We start from the raw sequence: 22,004 nt of genomic DNA on the forward strand, positions 1-22,004 counted from the left end.
TGATTGCTTCTTCTTCCATGCAAGACAGCATTTTAATTTTATTTTCTACTGGGAAACTGTGGGCAGGGGAGATGGCATGCAACTGACAGCTGGAGAAACCAAGTCACCAGCCACACGCTCACCAAAGTCTGTGGAGAAGTCATGGATCAGCAAGCGTATATTCCACAATTTCTTAGTGACTGTCCAATCTAGGATTCATTCTGTTTTCAAGCAACTGCAGTAGCTGCTGAACATTATGATCCCCACCCCTGGGAGGTAAAATCTCAGATCACACTAGGAAGGCAGTCCAGATCTGTAAAGGGAAGCAGACTCATGCCACGTGAGATATTCCCAAGTGGAGATTCGTGCTGTTATTGATTTTTCCCAGGCTGCGTAGAATTCTTTGCTGCAAATTAAAGGGGCCAAATGAGGTTAAGATTCTTGGGCCACATTCTCAGCTGGTGTGTGCATCCATTAACTTTACTGGAGGTGTGCCAGTCTCCAGTCGCCCAGAGTGTATTTAAACATCGTGGAGGGCTGCAATCCTAGCAGTCCTGCTAGAAAGCAAGTCTCATCTAATTCCAAGGGACTTGCTTCTGAGTAAACATGCTTAAGAAAGTGTCTCATGCATCCTACCCAGCGAGTGCATTGGTTAGCGATGCTGAATACAGTATTTTCCCCCCAACTCCTTTTCCTTTGTGCCCGTTAGAACTACCAAGGGAAGTGAGAAAGGCCTCCTGGGAAAGCTACAAATCTCTGGAAGGCTTAAAGGAAATAATAATAATAATAATAATAATAATAATAATAATAATAATAATGTATTATTTATACCCCGCCCATCTGGCTGGGCTTCCCTAGCCACTCTGGGCGGCTTCCAAAAAAATATTAAAATACTGTAATACATCAAACATTAAAAGCTTCCCTAAACAGGGCTGCCTGCAGATGTCTTCTAAAAGTCTGGTAGTTGTTGTTCTCTTTGACATCTGGTGGGAGGGGGTTCCACAGGGAGGGCGCCACTACTGAGAAGGCCCACTGGCTGGTTCCCTATAACTTAGCTGCTCACAGTGAGAGAACCGCCAGAAGGCCCTCAGCACTGGACCTCAGTGTCCGGGTAGAACAATGGGGATGAGAAATGCTTCAAGAGAAATGATTCAAGAGAATCCTAGAATGGGGTTGCATGTTTGAAATTCACATTTGAGAGATGTTATGAAATGCAGCAAGAACTTGCCACTTGATTGGAAGGCTCTTGTCACAAGTTTCAGGTACTGGCAACGTAAACAATTAGGGAAACTGCCAGTTCCAAAGGTTCAGAAGCTGTGAATCAGGAGTCCAAAAGCGTGAGCCTACATGAAAATAAAAGCTATTAAGGAAAGGGTGGGTAACCAAATTAAGGTCCTGTCACATTTTGTATGATTTACACATACAGTGGTACCTCGGGTTACATACACTTCAGGTTACAGACGCTTCAGGTTACAGACCTCACTAACCCAGAAATAGTACTTTGGGTTAAGAACTTTGCTTCAGTATGACAACAGAAATCATGCTCTGGTGGCGTGGCAGCAGCAGGAGGCCCCATTAGCTAAAGGGCTGCTTCAGGTTAAGAACAGTTTCAGGTTAAGGACGGACCTCCGGAACGAATTAAGTACTTAACCCGAGGTACCACTTTAGATGGTTCGTTTTACACTATTCTCTAAAAGATTATCAGGGTGTTAAACAATTGTATACTTTCAGAAGACTGTAGAAAGGGTGGGAGCAGGCAGACTGTGCACTGTGAGAGTACTAACTCCCTCGCTGTGTGTGTGTGTTCGAGAGAAACTAATTCAGATGCAAAATTTTAAACCAGGAGCGTGTTTTTCAAAGAATAGCAAGTATTACTAGATTATTTTTATAGCAGGAGGTTAATTTCTGGCTTCTTAGAGCACACTATGTTATTTCATAATTTTAGTGTTTCTCTATAATAATCAGAAATGCTATCTAACAAAAGCTGAACCTATCAGGATTATTTCTAAAGGTTCTCCCTTAAGCAATGAAGCCCAGTTCTTTGCCATCTTAACTGATTTGTTCCACAAATGAGGAGTGGGAGAAGGAATCTGTGATCTGTTTAGGGTTTAGAAATTATGCAGAAACACCACCTCTGGGAGAGAGTTGCTTCTAACTGTGTCCGTTCAAATATACACAGCTGCATCTTAAAGGTTCTGATGGTTAAGGTGCCCTTTTTGATTTAAAAAATGATTCTTGCTTTTAGTAACAACTGAAAAATAATCATTACCAGGAAGTAATTTTTATTGCTTATTGCTCTCTAGCGGTGAGATGGGATATAGCACAAAGAAAAAGCAAAACTGTACATTGTAAGCTGGCAGACGCCCAGCGGTACAACACCCAGAAACATGTATGAACATATGAAGCTGCCTTAAAACAAGGCAGCCCATTACTCCACCTAATCCAGAATGATAACAGACAGTAGCTTTCCAAGGTCTTAGGACCCAACGTCTGCTTAATGGAAGATGTCAAGGGACAGAACTTGGAGCTTTCTACATGCAAAGCACATTGCTCTATAACGATGTATTGCCCCTCACATTTAGACACTGTGACATTTGTTCTGAGGCATGTCCTGGATGGCTACATCAGCCGTTTGCAGTGACTGGCACAGTTCAGAGTTACTGCTATAGGCAATTAGGGGCTGTCATAAAGACAGCGAGGCCTGATATCCCTCATGCTTCTTAGCAGAGACTCAAATGTTCAGGCAGAAAGCAGGCAGGCATGGTAGCACCTCAGGAATTTACCAGCAGAGATGAACTATCACACACAATGTTGCATTCATTCAATATTATTTTTTACATGGGGCTTGTGAGAATAGCATCTACCCCATAGGGAGGCTTGCTTGCTCCAAATGTGGGGGCTCCCTCAGCATCTCCTGGTGCAGCAGAAGTGCAAGCTCCTTTGAAATGGGTCCAGGGGGTGGGAAGCTGAATTTTTTACTTCGTAAGAACTTAAGAAGAGTGTGGCTGCATCCGACCAAAGGGCTATCTGGGGCAGCATTTCACAGTAGCCAACAAGCTGCTTATGGGAAGCCTGCAAGTAGGACCTGAGCTCAATAGCACTTTTCCTACTTGCACACCCCAGCAGCTGGTATTGAGAGGACGGAGAACACAGCCACGTGGCTAACAGTCACTGAGCCTTGCCATCCCCAAATTTGCCTAACCCCCTTTTAAAACCATCGGCATTGGTGGCTGGTGCATCTCATAGCAATGAATTCCATATCACTGCAACATGTGAGGAAGTACTTCCTTTCGTCTGTTCTGAACCTCCCAACATCCAGTTCCATGGAAATCATCCCAGCTTCTATTATCATCAGAGGAAGAACCTCTTCACTTTCATCTGTGCTTTTCGTAACATGAGAAAGAGTTCAGAGACACTCTGTGCAAACACAACATCCCATGGAAAAGACAATTCTCTTCCCCACCCTCTCAAAAGTGGCTTTATACAGGAAAAGAATCGTAACGCGATGTTAAGACTAGCTGCGCTGCATCAAACAATAGGGCATCTGAATTCAGCCTCCTGCCACAACCTGACATTTGTAGGCACAGAGACTTCTGATTTAGAGCTTGGAATGCACAGAACTTTATGCATTTCTGATGTGGCTGAAGGATTGCTGTAAACATGTGGCATCTCCAAGTAGACTTAAAAGCTCATTTGAGCTCAGATGACTGTGAAGAACAGCTTGCAAACACTTGAAGCTGCCCCCGAGTAATGCTCCATGCCCTGCCAAAAATAAACATGCCATTCCTACATGGGGTATATCATCTCAGCCTCAATGGAAGGGGCTGGGAGCACCCAGCGGGCAAAAGTGCCGGAAGGCAACAGAGCAAGCATTGCAGCAGTAAAGCAGCAGAGGCCTACTGGGTGTAGCTATGGAAACGTTCCCTCCCTGTGGAATTCATGCTACACTCCATATCTCTGGATACACAGGGTACAGTTACTCTCAGATCCAGGTCCAGCAGAGACTTGGCAACTACATGCACAATAAAGGACACACTTTCCCTGTTGCCAGGAAAGAATCTCTGAATGCTTCTGAATACCAGTTGCTGGAAACCACAGGAGAAGTGTATGCTCTTGTGTCAGATCCTGCTTTCAGGCTTTCCACAGGCATCTGGCTGGCCACTGTGAGAACAGGATGCTGGACTAGATGGGCCATTGGTCTGATCCAGCAGGCTCTTCTTAGGTTCTCTGAGGACCTGACTCTGAGGCCAAGGTTGCCATGGTTTGGCTTCATTGAATCCTGTAGCCAGAGCCCCTATTTCACTCAGAAGGCAGAGAAATATATCCCCCTGTTGGAGGACTTTCTGCTCAGTGTGCATGCCCTTGTCCCTCTCTAAGACTAACCTTCCTCAGGCTCTGCCCCTCTACAGGGGGTGGGGTGCGGTATTTTTTATACTAAGGGCCATATTCCCTCATGGGCAACCTTCTGGGGGCCACTTGGCAGTGGCAGGTGGAGCAAGTCCCAAAAGGATGCAGGGAAATGGATGTGACTTTTGTAGGTCTGGACTGTACGGAGGTCAGAGGTTTCCTCACACACCCAACTTCATCTCTCCATCTTGGGAAGCAAGAGACATTATTGCAGTTCAAGGATTCCAACCAGGCAAGAGCACTTGAGTAGGCCTGGGAAAGAGAGGTAATGGTGGCAATATGTGGAGACAGAAAAAGCCAGATTCAAGCCCGGGCCTGAGGTGATTTGTAGAATTCAGGATCTACTGAGAACTTTAAGCAGAAGATGCACTTAATGTTCAGAAAGAATTCACGGCACTCCGAGTCCAGCTTCAAAAAAGAACTGAGAAGACAAGCAAATCAATGAAATGAATGCTGGCCGAAGCCCACCCATCTTGCTCCTCTCACTACCCACTTCTCTCTTACAGTGCCACCTCCACCTCCTTCCTTGTTTTCTGGCTGGGAAAAACTGGCAAAACAATCTACAGCTTAGTGCCTCCATCACAGACTTCATGTTGGAGTAGGAAGAAACGAACTGGGGGAAAGAGAGGGGATGTAGGTCAAGGTAGCAGAGAACATGCTTTGCATGCAGAAGGTTCCAGGTTCAACACCTGGTATCTCTAGGGGTGGCTGGGAAACAATCTGGCCTGGGAACCCTGGAGAGCTGCAGGCAGTATCAATAAAACTGAGATAGCTGGACCAGTGGTCTGACTCAATAGTGGGTCACATCCCAGGTTCCTATGGAATGGAGCTAGGGGCATCACTTGTGGTTCAATTCAGTTGCAAAGGCAGCTTGTTGCTTGGCTGAAGAATGTGTCCTGAACCCTCTTTTGATCGTCTTCTCCTTTACCCATCACGTGCACATGTTCTCTTTAAAGGTGCTATCTGCCGTTATGTCTTTTGCTATGAATATCTTTGTGGTCCCGATGCAGTTTACACCGGCACAGAGAAACTGCTTGAGGATAAAGCTGAAAAACAGAAATAAACATAACCGTAGATTGCCAACAACTTAAAACACACACACACACAATCCTTTTAAAAAAAAAAACAAAACCCAAAAAGTTCCTGTAAGTGAACTTTCTATCTTTCAGGGCTCATTCAAGGTTTGCAGGGAATGTGAAAGTGCACTCTGCATTTTGGCACTGAAGTTGAATGGGTACAAGTTGAACATCCTCATGCTGTATCTTTTCAGAGATCATCTCCAGCTACTTCAAAGCCCGGCCAACTTATGTTTCCACAAGCTAATTCTTGTTTATATCCTACCTTGTGCTTTCAATTTGCACTTTAAGCAACACCTTCACAGTGTGTATCTAATTAAATGAGGTCTCGATGGAAGTCTTCTCTTCGTATGTGTTGCTGATAAATATTAGGCTATAAAAAACACAAGGGACCTGGCTTTTATCCACTTTGCGTCAGTCTATTAGAAAGTGCATCCATCCCCTGACAGATTAAGGTTTTCTCATCAGTAATTTCAAAACACAGGGAGAGTGAAGTGCCGGAACGTGTTTCTCCCCTTCGCTTCAAAGTCAAGGAGGCACTTGAGAGCTCTTTGGCAGTGAGGTGAGAAAAACGAGCTTCGTTTCTTCTGGTTCAGAGGTCTGAGAGCTCTTGAGTCCCAGAAGGTGATTTGTCATACATCACGTCTTCCTTCGCTCAGCCACCGGGCCCGATATGTGGTCCACCCCCTTGGGCTCTTATCAGACTGGGAAGCATGATATATTTGTGCCAGCTTGGACTGAATCTTGCATTCCCAAGCCTGGTCATCAAGCTCAGTGGCAGCAGCCAAGGCCAAGAGGAAGTAGTTAGCTGCATCTTGTTCATCCTGAGGATAAAGGGGAGAGGAAAATTAGAGGGGTGAGAAACCAGTTTGATTGACTGTGGGTATTGTAATGGTTCTAGGGATTGCTTGTTCGTAAGTTGCCTTTACTCATGGCTAGGTTGCATGGTTGAACCCTTTCTGACAGGACAGCCTCTATTCCGTGGCTGCCTCAGTCGCTGGCAGAATCCGTCAGTGGGCGTTTCTTAAACCGCTTCCAACATAAAAGCTGCTTAACGCCCAGTCTCCTCCCCCGTTGCCTGCGCGAAAGCTTTCTGCGCAGGGTGGGTGTGGGCAAAGGAGCACTTGTCCCCTCTCCGCTGGTCTCCTGCGAAGAGTCCTGGAGCCACCTCTCTGATTCTTCTATCTCCTCCCCTTCTCCACTGGTGTTACGCTGATTACCTTCCCCAGCAGATGGGCTATCCCTCCTCCTACTAGGACCCTCTCCACCATCGTCCGGGAGCCCCTCACCGCCTCCCGCTCCGATGGCAGTTCCCTGACAGGTATCAATGCAGGGACCAAAGCATAATGGATGCTCCCCAGATCTCTTTAAGCAAGTTGCACAGTTAGTCAATCACCAGGGGAATACTGACTTTGCTCTAATCGACCAACACAGATAATTATTAATTAATTTCCGCCTCCACACATCTATTTATTGTATCATTTATTATTTACCCTCCACCATCCTCACTAGGTGCCAATAGGCATCTAATAATAATATACTGAATATTTAATTCAGTATAGAAGCACAGCAATGCGATAAATAAAACTGTAATTAAAAACCCTAAATAAAAGCAAGAGCAGAGGAAAAAGCAACACTGAAAATTAAAACAAGCACCCCAAAGAAACACCAGCAGCAGAAACACAAATCACTCTGTCGGGGCAACGGCTTCATCTGGTGGCAGAAAGTTAATAGAGAAGGCTAATTGGGCCTCCCTCAGAAATTAGTTCCAGAGCCTAGGGACAGGCCCTGTCTTGCGCCCTTGCAAAACATGCCTCTGATATTGGTGTGATAGAAGGACCTCTCCCAACGATCTTTTAAAAACCAGAGGGAACCTTGAAAATATGATTACATTTGTACCTCAAGCAGCATTTTTTCAGAGGAACTCTTCCCGTCATGGCACAGCTTCTAATAAGTTCAGAAACTTCAGCTGGTGCAGAATTCAGCAGCCAGGTTGCTCAGCGAGACAAGACAGTTTGAGTATGTTTTACCGATTCTGGCCCGACTACACTGGCTGCCAATTAGCTTCTGGGCCCAATTCAAAGTGCTGGTTTTCACCTAAAAAGCCTTAAACGGCTCACATTTGCACTACGTCAAGGACTGTCTCTCCCCATATGGACTGACCCAGACGCTGTGATCATCATCTGAGGCCCTTATACATGTGCCTCCTCCACAAAAGGTCCAGAGGGTGGCAACGTGAGAAAGGGCCTTTTCTGCAGTGGCTCCCCATTTGTGGGATGCTCTCCCCAGGGAGGCTCGCCCGGTGCCTTCATTACATATCTTTAGGTGCCAGCCAAAAATGTTTCACTTCAACCAGGCATTTGGCTGATTAACATTCTATGGCTTTTAAAATGTGTTTGTGGGAGGGAGATTATTGGTTTGTTTTTGTTTTATTATGAATTTTGTGTTCTCATTTTTTGTTTTTATGTTGTGAATCACCCTGTGATCTTCAGAAGGGCGGTATACAAATTTTAACAACAACAACAACTATGTTTCATACCTAGCCACAGAGAATGAGGTGGGGTAGTCTAGATTGCCAGAGAGAAAAATTAGTGTCGAAGGGAAGTAGCAGGGCTATTGAAAAGCAAAATTAAGGTTCAAGACCTGTGTGTCAAACTGAAGTCAGAGGATTTGGAGGTCCAAGTAAGACTGAACAGGTTCTGGAACTGCAGCAAGGCAGAAGCCAGCACAACAGAGCATGTACATCACCACAAATGGGTGGCATTTTCTGGAACAATTCATGGCAACTGATGACTGCAGGCTCTTAGATTTTTAATGGGATCTTGAAAGACTTCATTTAAGCGCAAGGTCAGACGAAACTTAGCATGTGGCCTTGCCACATGTTTAGTGAGATTCATCACAGGATGTGTCACAGACTGCTGTCACTCACCTTTAGTTTGTGCAGGGTCAAATCTCCCAGGCGACAGTAAACCTTGGAATAATACATAGCTTCCTGAGCGCCTTGCAACAATGGTGAGCGCAGAGAGAGTGTCCTCAGGTAGCAGTCCTCAGCCATTTCATACATTTGCAGACAATAGTACACTGTCGCCAGGCGGTGAAAGGCAACCACTTCTTGCAACTGATCTCCTTAAATTAGAATTAGAATTAAAATTAAAATTAAAATTAAATAAGATTAATGATACATCCTACTAATATACAAATGAGTACATGTTTGGTGATTCTGGGTGATGTATGAATTGAGGATGCTTCTCAATTTCCTTCTTTCTGAATTTCTGTCCCCCCCCCAAAAAAAAAAACAACAAGAGCAAAACAATGAGCAGTTCCTCTGAATTAATTTGTTTTGGTTGCAGTGCTGCTGCTACTGCGTGATGCCATTTTCCCTGGCTTTTCAATGCATATTCCAATCCCTATGTCCTAAAAGAAAATCTGTGTCACTGTCAATTTGATAGCATAAATTCATGTCAAACTCTTGACAGGTAGGTTTCCCATCAATTAAAACAAAATAAATATACATGTCATTATTGTCTCTGTTGTATGATTTTTTAAAATTCATTATGCATTTTTTAAAATGCAGTTTTTCATTACACAAGAATAGAAGAGTCGATTACTTCCATGGAAAAAGGGGGGAAATTCACAGCAAAGAAGGGATGGACTGAACGGCAACTCTTGCACTTTAATATAACTACAGAACAGACTATAAATCTGAAATTGGACACACTATTTCTAAAAGTAATTGCAGAAATTTTCTACTGAAAATCAAAAGATAGGAGCAGCAAAACAGATTTATACATTGGCAGATTTAGGGAGATCTACACACTCTTCCTCAGAATGAATACACACTGTATTGTGGCCAGTGGTAGCTAACCCACATTAAAAAGCTGCTTGAGTTTATGGATAATAGGCATAAAATGGTGGACTGGAACAAGTATCAGTTTATTTCAGTTAGGAATTTCTAGACTACTGGCTGCAGCCACACTAATATAAAGCCAATAATGTTAACATAACATAAGAACGTAACAGTCCTGCTGGATCAAGACAAAGCCCATCTACTCAAGCCCATGTGCATTGTCTTGGTTAGATAATTTCTAGTTGAGACATGGGAAGAATTCATTTGGGGAAAGATGAACATATCTGGGAACTCTTCCTCAGTGACAGGATCCCCAGCAATGAATGATAAAACTCCTTCTTTTCTTTCTTCAGTTCTTAAAATCAATACAGACCCACCTCCTTTGCTTCCAAACAGGTATCTATCTCCAAGAGCAACAGCAGAAGACATCTCTTACTTAGGCATTTGGTGACATTCTGCGTTCTTTTTCTACCTTTACTATCTTGGTTTTGCAATGTATCTATTTAAAATATGTTTAGCCTGCTCTTCACTGCAGAGTGAGTTGCTATTAAAATGTGTATTATAATAGTGGCTTTTCCGGGAACAGCAGTCTCTCTAATTCCTGGTCCATTGCACCTCTCCCTGGGTGCCTTCCACAAGATGTCTTAGACATTACTGTGCTATGTATCCTTAGTCCTTTCCTACCTACATCCACACTGAGCCTGGTTGCCAAGGTAGCAAATTCCAAAGCCTTCTCATAATTCTGGAGTCCGAGCTGCAGCTCCGTCAGCTTGTTGAACACTCTCAACTCAGTCTGCAGCACCTTCAGCTTCCTAGCCAAAGGGACAGCTCCTCCCTGGGGGGGGGGGGATGACACAATGTTTTCACGTCACTTCACAACTTCCCACCATGTCACACGACCATTCGAGCTGCATATTAGCCCTTTGGAGAGAAGGACACGCCAAACAAAAGGGATATGCCATTATACCGGTCTCCTTCCACCATTCAGTACATCTAGCATTTCCCCTTGTGTTTACTAATAGCGTATTGATAATTTAGCATATAGCAAAAAAAGGCATTACTCCTCTAAGTTTCCCCCCCATTCATTTCTACCCACCCAATATCAGCCACTTCAACATCCTCAAAGGAGAAGAACTTGGAATACATTTAATTTTTTTTTAACAATATTCATTATTATTACAAGGTCTTGTAGAGGAAATTGTGGAGGAAATTGGGGTGCCAAGTCTCTCTGTGACCGTTTCTCCTTCAAATTCTCATTTTCTAATGAGTCAAAATAAACCCAGCAAATCCCAGGCCTTGACATTTTCTTCTCATATGATAATTAGCATAAATGCAGTAATGTATTCTGCCCTATCCCTTGTACCCCCCCAGAAGAAAAAGAGATTGTTACACAATGTGTGTGTTTTGTAACTCTGGAACTTTGTTCCACTGGCTGTTGTCTAGAAACTGTAAGGCAGCCTTCTGCAGCTGGAGCTGATGGGAATTACAGTCCCAAACATCTGGAGGGCACCAGGGTCAGGGTAAGCTGCAATAAGGGCTTGCCTTTAAGCTACATGTCAGCTCTGTTCAATTCAGCCTTCTGCTACTACAAGAATGATGCAATGTGCAAACTTTTCTTAAAATCAAATAAAAATTCTCAGGATAAAAAACTAATGCAATCAAGGCTACAGTTGGAATAATCAGTCTTTTATACATTCCAGGCTTTCAAAAATGCTGTGAAAAATGGCCTTTAATCTAGGGAGTTCACTCCTTTGTATCTAGCCATGCTACATGCTACATTGATGCAGCATAATATTTCTGCCTATGTTCCCCAGCTGAAACACAATCTCCTGCTTTAAAGTAAGCACCCACTGAGAATAGCAAGACAGAATGATAATGTTTAGTAAGGCCATGAGACAAACCAAGCCCACAGAGCCCCACTTCAAGTCCTAATGAAGACAGCCAGAGAACAACTCTGAGACATTCTCATATGACTTCACAACTACATTATTTCTCATGTGGAATATATTCTTGCTCATAAAGAGTCTGCAAACTATAGAAGCACTATAGTTCAATAAACCTATGAACAGTCATGAGGTGTGTGAAAAAGCATGTCTCCTTAAACTTCCTCCCTCTACCTCAGCATAGGCTATCTCAATCCATGCCAGTAATACTCAAGTGCAGTCGTGATAAGTAGATCTCCACAGATACAGACATAAGTGCCATTTTTGTGTGTGTGGTTGATACCCTGTAATAGTCCACTGCCTTTTGTCTGTTCCGGATCCCATTGAAAAAGACATCACCAGCCTCTTCATATAGTTCCATGGCCAAATGCAGCTCTTCAGATTTCAGTGACGTCTGTATGGCTGCCTGGGAAAGGGATCAGGTCAGGGTAAGAGCAATGGCAGTATCATCATACAAGAAGAATGTAAGGTATGGCTAAAAGTTATGACTGAATGTTATGCCCGGCCCTTCGTCATTGCAGCATATATGCAATGTTCGTGTTTGCTCACAGTATAGTAACTACAGTGGTACTTTGCTTTTTGAACGTCTCCGTTGACGAACGTTTCAGTTTTCGAACACCATAAACCCTTGTAAATGCTTCGGTTTTCGAACACTTTTCAGAAGTCGAACATGTCACGCAGCTCCCGTAATGAGTTTTCCGTACTGAGTTTTCGGGTTTTGAATGTTTCAGAACTCAAACGGTCTTCCGGAACAGATTACGTTCGAAAACCGAGGTACCAATCTATATGAATGCCATTTGCTACTTACATCCAGGAGCAAACCAATTCAATATTCCTACACAACTGCCTACAAATCAGTGGGGTTGTACTGGAATGGACAGAGTCAGAAGAGTCTGAATTTCTATTGCAAACATAAAGTCTTCTTCTCCAAAACTGTAGTGCACTCATGATCACGAAGGAAAAAGTGATTATCACATATACTAAAAGTTCCAAAATTATTGCAGACTTCCATTGATCAAGGGGCCAATGTCCACCTGCCTCACTCCATAGCTCCCCCTCTTTCTCCACCTTCCTTCTGTACTGTGGCATCTATTGCTACAACACTCTTCTATTTAACACCCTCTTCCCCTCTAGCATTCATTGCCAGTCTCCCCAGGGGGAAAACATCCAAATGTCGCAAATAAATCCATATGTGTCAATAACATTTCTTCAATTTTAAATAATCACGGAGGGTTCAATTCATGAGCTCTTCAGTAATGGAATTTGAGAGTTTGGGCACAAATAAACCTTTTATCAGTGTGCCGTGAGTCATTGCACATTTCATACCCAAGTGAAGCTCTGAGCATATAAACCTGCATGTCAGTACAATATACAAGACTTGTGCCTCTCCCTCAGCCAAGATCTATTCAGTGTCCATCAACTAGTGGGAAATTTATTGCCACTGCTGACACTACTTCTCTTAGACACTGACTCTGACTCAGCAATCACCATGCGCCAGACATTGTACATTAAATCAAAAGATAATGATTTTCCTGCAGATAGCAGTTGGCTATTTATTAGTGTTTGGAACCTCAGCTTGGCAATCTTACATCACAGAGCCGTTAGTTAGACGCAACCAGGCCTCTTATTTTTACTTTACCTGCAAATACATTTCCACAAGTTCATCCTCTTGCATTTGATAGTAAAGCCTTCCAGCCTGCAGCCAGGCCTGTGCTGTTTTGACCGTTTCCTCCAGGTCAATGAAGATTCTCAGACTCTGTTTGGTATAATCCAGGGCCCGTTTCACATATCTGTGGGGTTGATGGAGGCTCCATTATTGCAAAGAAAATGTGGGAGCTTGTGCATCAAGTCAAAACAAACCAATCCTTTCTGACCAGCCCTGCAAAGCTTTCCTTGCATCATTGTTCCTTGCAAGCTGAATGATGGTCCCCTTTCATTTAGTGCTAAACTTAACAGAGAAGCTCTTATAAAGCAGGTGGAATGGGCCAGGCATGTCATAATCACTTACCATTCTAAGACCTCTACTGCATTTGGTGTAAGGAAAACAGTGGCTTCCACTGTAGTTCTGTTATCAAGGAGTGCCCTGCCATGGATCTATGCCTTTCCTATTCCCTACAAAATGAAGTCCAGTTCACACTGTGCAACAGAGAGTAGCCTCTCTATGGGCAAGAATGAGTCTGAGGTTCATAACTGGCAACATATTAAAAGTGTGTTTACATCACCTATGAAATCTGTTCCCTCCAATCGTGGTAAATGGATTGCACATGAGATGTTTGCACATTAGTAATGGGATCAATATCACACAGCAAACATGGCAAAGAGTAGGCCATCCAAGAGATAACTGTTTGTAGTTGTGATTTTAGTGTTTTTTTTAAGGAAAAATAACTGCAACTGATGTCTTTTCATCTCAGTGGCTACTGATTTCTCTTTTCTTTCTTTTTTTTTGGAAAATATTTTTTATTTGCTTTTACCAATACAAGTTTACAATCCAGCAATTTATATAATCATCTCTTGAGATTATCTGAATCTCGACTGCCCCCCCCCATCCCCTACATGGTTCCTTATTACAATGTTCATAACTGCATATAAGTCCATTCTCCAAATTTCGTTTTTTTCTAATCATCCATCGTTACATTGCAAGTGAGTCTTGGAGTCCAGCTAAAGTTTTAAATTGCTTACAACGGTCTCCTAAATAAATTATCAATTGTTCCCATTCTTTTTCAAAGTTCTTATCCTCTTGACTCCTGAGTCTCCCCCTTCGTTTTGCCATTTCAGTGTAGTCCAGCAGCTTGGCTTGCCCATTCTTCCCTAGCCAGGATTTTTTCTTCCTTCCATCCTTGGGCTAGTAACATTCATGCAGCTGTTGTTGCATATGTGGCTACTGACTTTTCAGTGACTCCTGTTCATCAGATAAATTATTTGCTACCATTCTTCTGGGAACCTGTAATCCTCCAGATCTTGCTTGGACTACAACTCCCATCATGCCTGACCGCTGGTCATGCTGGCTGGTGATGATGAGAGCTGGGGTTCAACAGCATCTGGAAGGCCACAGATTCCCCACCTCTGGCACAGAAAGACGCTATCACAGCCAGCCAGAAGCAGTCACCCCAAATCTTTTTTGTGGCACTGGTGGGATAGTGCCACATGGCTGAGGAACAGTGAAATTTGTGTTTGAGATGATGGATGAATAAGGTGGCGGCAGGAGATGGGTGAGATTTAAGAACATCCTGTCTGCTCTAGGATGCAAAAGACATCTTTTCATGAAAGCTGTTGGTCATATGTGAAGTGTTTCTCTCCTTTTCAGACAGGCAGTATTGGAATGATGTCACAATGGCCTGTCAGTCTTCAGGTGAGCAGCATCAGCATGAGGTCACAATGCCAGTATTCCCCCTTCAGAAAGGCAGTGTCAACACAGGGCCACATTGTTCTCCCTCCCTCAGTGAAGCAGAGAGCGGCAGCATGTCTTATATAAACAACTATTTATCTCTTTCACTGGAAAAGCCGGAAGCGGATACAGTCTCCTCCTCATGGAGGGGCTCCTCTGTAACAGTATGTGGGTACAATTTCTTTTTTCTTTTATCAGTGTGTCTGTACTGTAGACACCAGTGTTTTCTTTCTGTACTGTAGACACCAGTGTCTGTCTCTCTATCTGAAATGTAGGGTGGCATGTAATCAGAGAAGTGGCAGATAAGGAGTTGATGGGCAGGCATTCCTACACAGTTATTTCCATTGTGCATCCCTTTTCCTCCAGGGTAACCTGTAATCTTGAGCAAGGAGGCTTACAGTACAAACCTCCTCTTCGGATATTCCTTCCCTCTGAGCTCATTCTGACCTTTCATAGGAAGGGTAGCATTCAGATTCCTAAGCAATCATAACATAGCCAATACTGCAAACAAAGCAGTGGTAACTTGCAAGTACACAATAGATAGCTGTATTTAAAATTAAGTGAACGATATTTATTCTCAGTATGCCCTGGGGCTAATTTACCACCTAATTTACCACCTGCACTAAATGCCAAAAATATTTTCCTGGGGTATTTCATACTATTTTTCAAAATGTTCAAAGCAGTGTATACCCCCCCCCCCCCGGGCAATATAAAAACATTAAAAACTATGTTTCTCAATGGATATGGATACTTTTTGAAACAAATGTATGGTTTGCTTTAAGACCCACTGTGCCGTGTTTTGTGGCTGATGCAGTTCATGCCATGTGGTCCGTTCTCAACAGTGGCGTTTAAAATTTCATATTTAAAATTTAATGAGTTTGCACTAAAAATGATAAAAGTGAAAATAATTGAAGTTGTCTGACAACAAAATCACTGAAATAAAAAACATGGTTAGAAATGCCTCATTTTTTCCATCTTAAATGTTGTACATGGTGCCGACTCACCTGGTTGTCTGCAGACTCTGGTAGAGCTGGCTGAGGTCCTGCAGAAGCTGCCCTTCCATTTCTTTGTCCTGGAGCTGCTGAGCAAGGAAGAGTTGGTGCTCATGGTAGATGATGCAGGCCCCAGTGCTGGGCTGCACTTTGCGATAGAAATGGCAGATGGACTCCGTGACCTGAAGTTGACCTGGGTCGCAAGATTTCAACATTTAAAATTGTGGGGTGTAAAAACGTATTGCAGTCAAATACAACATTCCTACAATGCACATGCTGGGGAATGCTTTGTATCACTCAGGAGAAAACTTGCCAGTTCCTCCTGAGCTGGGACAGACTTCCTTTGCATGTGACAATGTGGGTGTGGCCTGTTCTTGGACAGAGGAGCACACGGCCTCCATGTTCTGCTCTTCTTGTTCTCCATTTTGGTTTCCTAAGGGTAAGGGATGTGACTGCTGAGTCGCAGTCACTTGAGACTATTTCCCTTATGGGATAGTTCACATAGTTATATGTTGTTCTGTAAATTAAGTCTGCCTTCAGGGATCTTATTGTGAACTGGATGATTGTAAGTAAACTAGTTTTATGTTAAGTTTAATCAGATGGTCGTGTCTATTCTTTTAGGAGGGATATAAAAAGGCAAACCAGGAATCTTAAGTAGTGAGGCTCAGACGATCCAGCAACAAGCTAACCACTGTGTAATTTTAAAAGGGGGATGTTTGGAACTCTGCTAGGATATGGAACTTGCTAGTGCAAGTTAGGAAGGATATCATTAAATAATCTATCCTCTCCTGCCTCCCTAAACATCCCAACAAAAATAAGGTCAAGGAAAAAGCAAATAACACCCTCTATTTCCCCCCTCAACCCACGTCCCAATAGGGTAGCCACTCACTCATAATGTTGCTTGTGTTCAAGGCAACGGCCAAGGCGAGTTCATGAAACAGTTTGCTCTCATCTGTCTTATGCATCTCCACCTGGCATTGGGCCAACCACAGCAGAATCTGCACCAGCTCCAGCTGTGCATCATCTCCACCCTGTAGTTCAAAATACAACCTAACAGCCTGGAGAAAGTAGCATTCCGCTAGGTGGCTTGCCTGGCAAGAGACAGCCAGGCACCCAAAGTTGGATAAAGCAATGGCTTGGTTCCGCCTGTTGCCAGTCTCCTGGGCTTTGTTTAAGGCCCTCAGGTAGTTCTCTGCTGACTTCTGCACCTGCCCTTCTCCTTTAAGGGCAATGGCCAGAAGGTTGTGGACAACCCCGTCTTGCGTGATGCTGTCTGTCTGTCGCAGAGAACGCAGGAGGCACAACATGATCTCCGACGCCTTTTCTGGCTGGCTGCTCAAAGCGTACACCCACCCCAAAGAAAGGGAGGACTCAAAAGCTTCCTCCTCGCCCATCACTTTGCCAAGGGCAACAGCCCTGTTCGAATAATGAACGGCTCCTTGTAACATGCCATGCTTGAGGTACATTTTGGATAACACTGCACAAAGGGCTCTCTCCGTGGGCACAGCTCCGTTTTCGTGGGAGAAGGCCAAGGCACAGCTCAGGTAGAGGCAAGCCAAAGCGGGGATGCTGCTTCTGCTTCTCCTGTCTTGGATCACCAGGAGCTTAGAAGCATTTGAAAGGATGAATCCAGCTCTCCAAATGGGTGTTGGTGCCCCTTTCACAGGGCTGGGAGGGGAAAGCCTGGCAGATGCCAAGGCAACATGCGGCAAGCACTTCTTCTCATAGAGGTAGGTCAGGAGAGGCATCAGGTCCAAAGAGGGTGCACTGGAGCCCTGGCTAGAGACGCTGGAGCACAGGAACTGCAAGCGTTCGGAGAAAGGCAGGACTTCATCATACTTGCCCAGCTGCAAGAAGAGCCTGACCACAAGAAGGCAGGCCCGAGCTTCCAAAGCAATGTTGCCCATGGCAATGGCTTCTCTCAGAATGTACATCATGACCTCAAGCTCATTCTCAGAACAGAAGCAGTGTCCAGGCAGGCAGGCCAGAAGGGCCACCCCTTTCCCAAGCACGGACAAGAACTTCTGCTTCATCTTCTGCTTCAGGTAAATGGCAGCGAGGTTCGTGTGCAGCGAGGCAAGCAGGGGCAGGTCGTCAAAACCTCTGTCAATAGCACTCATGGCTTCCTCAAAATACACTCGAGCCTGAGAGAACTTGGCCTTCTTGGTGCAGAGGCGGCCCAAGAGAAAGCATATCCGGATGTGAGCCCAAGCAAGGTGACCTCTCTTGGCCCAGTTCCTGGATGTCTCTAGGTATAGGACTAGCTCTTCCTCACTGGAGAAGCCATAGAAGGTGGAACTGAGGAAGGAAAAAGAGAGGTCATAGAGACTTTGGAAATGGGGCACATAGCCATCTTGGTTGAGGAAAGTCAATATAGGGTCAAAAACATCAGAGTCCTCCATGTGTCCAGCGTTCAGGTCAATAAAGAACTTGGGGTCATCAAGATCATCTGGTTCTGGCAGAAGTAAGTGTTCCAGGGTAGAAGGTGAAGAGTCACCAACAGGACTGGACTTTTCAGAACCACTAGGAGTGGGCAAGCTATTGATAGCCTGCTTCCCCCAGCTCTCAAACATCCAGCCATCCTTCAGTCCCTGAACAACTGCATCTGAAAGAGAGAGATAAGCCACAAGGAAATGCTTCCCCTCACGAAGATACATTTCAGGAAAAACAGCACCCACTTTCCCCTTCATCCATACTCACCTGATGGCATTCTTGGGTACATTGCCACAGGTTCAAAGCCATCTGTGGGACCCAGAAAAAGGGTGGAAAATATGCAGAATGAGATCATGGGAAGCAAGAAGGCTGCACCTCAAATACTGCACTAAAACCAAAGGCTTTCACTGTCTTTGTCTCACAACACATTTAGCCTGAACTTGGGAGATGTGCTCGAAGGGGAGAAGACAGGCGTAGGAGGCACTCAGAAGCACTATGACCCCTTGGGTGAAAGGAGAGCTTGTTGTCCATTCTGAATTAGAAAAATTAATTTTCCAAAAGGAAAATGCCGACAAAATCTGGTTTTAAATTTTGATAAAAGTAGTGCTATCTCTTTCATTTATATCGTTTGACCAGCTATTTAAGAATATGATGGCTCACTAATATCCAACAGTAATTGATGATGGTGATTCAAAACAGTTGGAGGGAAATGGCAAAAGTTGGGAATGACAGGTAGTCCAGCATTTTGCTATTAGACAAAGGGCTGTATTAGGGAGGAGTGGATACTCACCAAGCCTGTACACAGATGTGATGTCTGTTTGTGCCCATTCACCCAGAAGATTACTGTAATGCGTCTCATTGCCGTTGGATGGAACCTGCAGAATGGAAGCGACTTCTTCTTCGCTAAAAAATACTGGATTCTTTTGCCTGTGTTGGGGATAAAACATGGGTAACAGCAAGTCAGCGCTACACCCCATCCTAATCTCTCTCTTGCCTCTGCTAAGAGACAAAAACTGGTGTCATTTCCAAGGAATGTGTGATATTTCCACTCCTTAACTATTCCTTGCAGTAAAGCTGAAGCTGAGCACCAAAGTTTTAGATATGGTGAAGGCACTGCGTTCCAAGGAAAATCTACTTTACCCAAAGTTAAGAGAGCAGATCTGAATATTGGGGGGGGGGGGGATCTCTAGCAAGATAACCGGGTTTTTCCCACCAACCTGCTGGAAACAAGTTGTGAGGCAAACAGTGAAGGAAAATGTTCTATATTATGTACAGCATGGCTAAATTGGGACTTGGGGAAACTAGGGTTCAAATTCTTCATGTTATGAAGCATGATATGTAGTTATGGCATTCATCATCCACTTACAGTAGAAGGAAAGTATCACTCCAAGGAAAAATCTTTCCAGAGCATCGCAAACTGAAAATCTTGAGGAAGATTAACAGTGACATCTTGTGGCCACCACAATTTCACACACAACTCTACATGCATACATACAAAGCTCAAATGTACCTGAATTGGTTAGGATATACGCTTCATTTGTCTTCTAACTTACCTCCTGCATGAATAACATTTGTATGTCATATATGCAGTAACTGTCAGGAGACAGCTTTTTTCAATAGGGGCACCACAGCTTTGGAATGACTTCCTTAAGGAAGCACACCTGACATCTACTTTGCAAGCTTTTAGGCTGAGGGTGAGTAGAAGGTAGGTTGAAATCTATTGGTAGTTCACTCCAGCAATTTGCACTAGATTTGCAGGGGTTTCCAGTTCCCAAAGGTTCAGCTGCAGCAGCAACCACAGATTGCTGTTTCCTACCTACATTAGGCTCCTGAAAGGAAGAAAGCTAAGCAGACATGGACTTCTGGGCAAGAGAAGGATGTTTAGTTCAGTTCTCATCCTGGAAAACAAATTCCTAGGCTCAGAACATGCTCAGAGGTTTGTTTGTTTTAATTCTAACTTTTGCTTGGACCATAGTTTTCAAACCTATTACTTGAAGTGATACAATACCTTAATCAGAGCACCTGGACAAATCCTGCCACTAGAAATCCAGCCTCATGCTGCCACACATGTGCTAGTTAAGCCTTCACCAAAAGTGGATGTCCCAGAGGTATTAACACTTTATAGTCCTCTGACCAGAAGATAAACTACCTGAAATTGATTGAATTGACTTTACTGTAGGAAGTGCTAATGACCAACTAAGCTTCCCCACACTGTCATGTAAGCTGTCTGTTTTACCTGATGTAAAGCAGCATTTGCTCTGTCCCTTCAAATGGTGACTCTTTATTCTCATAAGCTTGCTAATCGCACACACAGTAGTTGCTGCAATTAAAGGCTACCATCTTTCTCTACTTTGTGCTTCTCTTCTATTACCCAAAATGCACCTGACAGCAGATGATCGCTTGAGAATATCTTTGGGACCAAGACCAACTCCTATACATTAGTGCAATATTCACCAAACCATAAACCACTTTTGAAAGCCTTATCAAACCCTCTTTAAAAACCCAGGATTTCCTTAAACTACAGCTGCAATCCTATACTCACTTACCTCAGAGTAAGCCACACTGAACTCTACAGGACTTACTTCTGCCTAGACAAAGGACTGCCATGTACACATTCCTTTTCTAGCTGTTCTTACATGTGACCGAAGTATTTTCTGAATATTCATCCACGGATCTGAATATAATTATCTGCTTGCTCTGAAACAAGGTTGTTCCTACAATAAACCCATCAGCTATGAACTGGAGTTCTATGATGTACCTCCACATGAACAGAAACTCCCCCATTCTTTTCTGTGTCAGGACAAGCACAATGCACACAGAGAGCTTTCCCCAATGTTAAAGTGAAACGGGCATCATTTGGAATATTCTGTAAGCTTCAGAACTCACATGTGAACACCAGAGCTACCGGACTGGAGCAACTGCCCCCCCCAACCCGCTCTTCCCTTGCTGCTGCCATATCAAGCCAATTTCTACATACTGAAGAATGTTATCAGTTAATTGAAATTCAGAGCAAGAGATAAGATTCAAGTTGTGCCAACATTTCTTAATGACATGCCTCACAGAAACCTGAAAGAGGCATAAGCTGTGGTGCTTTTGTCTCAAAAGCCTATTTTCTCATCACCTGAAAATGAACACCGGATTCTTCAAGTCACTTTCTGGAGAAACAGGACGCAAGAACTCCAAAATATTTGAAAATGTGAACTGTCAAGCAAAAGTAAACAGATACTCTTATCTTTCTACTTCCTCTGTGTGTTGACAAGGCCCCTTGATTTGTTCAGAGATTAACTTCCCACCAGGTAGTGATCACCCATAGAACTGTACTGCTTGAGTTGCTTTGTGCCTGAGGCAAGGCATATCTTTAAACATCTCCATTTAACAAACTCATATTCAACTCACAAATCATTTCTATGTTATGATTTTGATCACATGCCTTGAGACGTTTTCTTAAGCAAAAAAAAAAAAAAAGGAATCTTGAGCAACAACATTTTTCCTGTCTCCTATCCACAGTCCCCTCACACCTCACCCTACACAGAAAAAGATCCCAAACCTGATTTCAGCATTTATGCAATAAACACCAATTGTGTCTTTATCCCAGGCAACAAGTGTGTTTTCCTCCCTCTGTGGGTATTTCACACTTACATCGGCTCACAAGTCTCAGGATGCACACATCTGGTTTGGACAAAGCCTACTGCACCGCTGGTTGTGGATTTCCCTATAAACCACTGGAGGCCTGGAATGAGAAAGCCGGTGACCTCTATGGTGTCCCCTTTGCAGAAGCTCAGCTCATCCCATCCTTTCCCTCTGTGATCTTCTGTAGTTGTGTACCTCCCTTGGCCTAAGAAATAAAACAAAAATGTCCCTCACTTCAGCAGGCTGAACAATTGAACCATTCTCTCTTACAAACAGTGACCAGTGGCAGAGAAGGGCATGGTTATGGGTTGA

The 22,004-nt window shown here is 43.8% G+C and overlaps 1 protein-coding gene across 16 annotated transcripts in view; it reads right to left on the bottom strand.

Annotated features, from left to right (window-relative positions):
* Positions 1-2,244: 2,244 nt before the first annotated feature.
* Positions 2,245-22,004, bottom strand: part of SH3TC2 (SH3 domain and tetratricopeptide repeats 2) — a 49,077-nt gene continuing 29,317 nt past the window's right edge. For 10 of the 16 annotated variants that reach the window (XM_083430705.1, XM_083430710.1, XM_083430706.1 and 7 more), the window contains 10 exons: positions 21,702-21,897; positions 18,853-18,989; positions 18,330-18,371; positions 16,519-18,234; positions 15,642-15,822; positions 12,892-13,042; positions 11,536-11,658; positions 9,994-10,144; positions 8,392-8,588; positions 2,245-6,286 (listed from right to left, as the gene is read on the bottom strand). In XM_083430705.1, coding sequence (XP_083286831.1) covers positions 6,095-6,286; positions 8,392-8,588; positions 9,994-10,144; positions 11,536-11,658; positions 12,892-13,042; positions 15,642-15,822; positions 16,519-18,234; positions 18,330-18,371; positions 18,853-18,989; positions 21,702-21,897 — 3,086 coding nt within the window. In that variant the 3' untranslated portion in view covers positions 2,245-6,094. The remainder of the gene's footprint in view (positions 6,287-8,391; positions 8,589-9,993; positions 10,145-11,535; positions 11,659-12,891; positions 13,043-15,641; positions 15,823-16,518; positions 18,235-18,329; positions 18,372-18,852; positions 18,990-21,701; positions 21,898-22,004) is intronic. The other 6 variants (XR_014508752.1, XR_014508753.1, XR_014508755.1 and 3 more) reach the window with 3 other exon arrangements.

The sequence above is a fragment of the Podarcis tiliguerta genome, assembly GCF_965153285.1.
Source record: "Podarcis tiliguerta genome assembly, chromosome: 2".
Classification (NCBI taxonomy): Eukaryota; Metazoa; Chordata; class Lepidosauria; order Squamata; family Lacertidae; genus Podarcis; species Podarcis tiliguerta.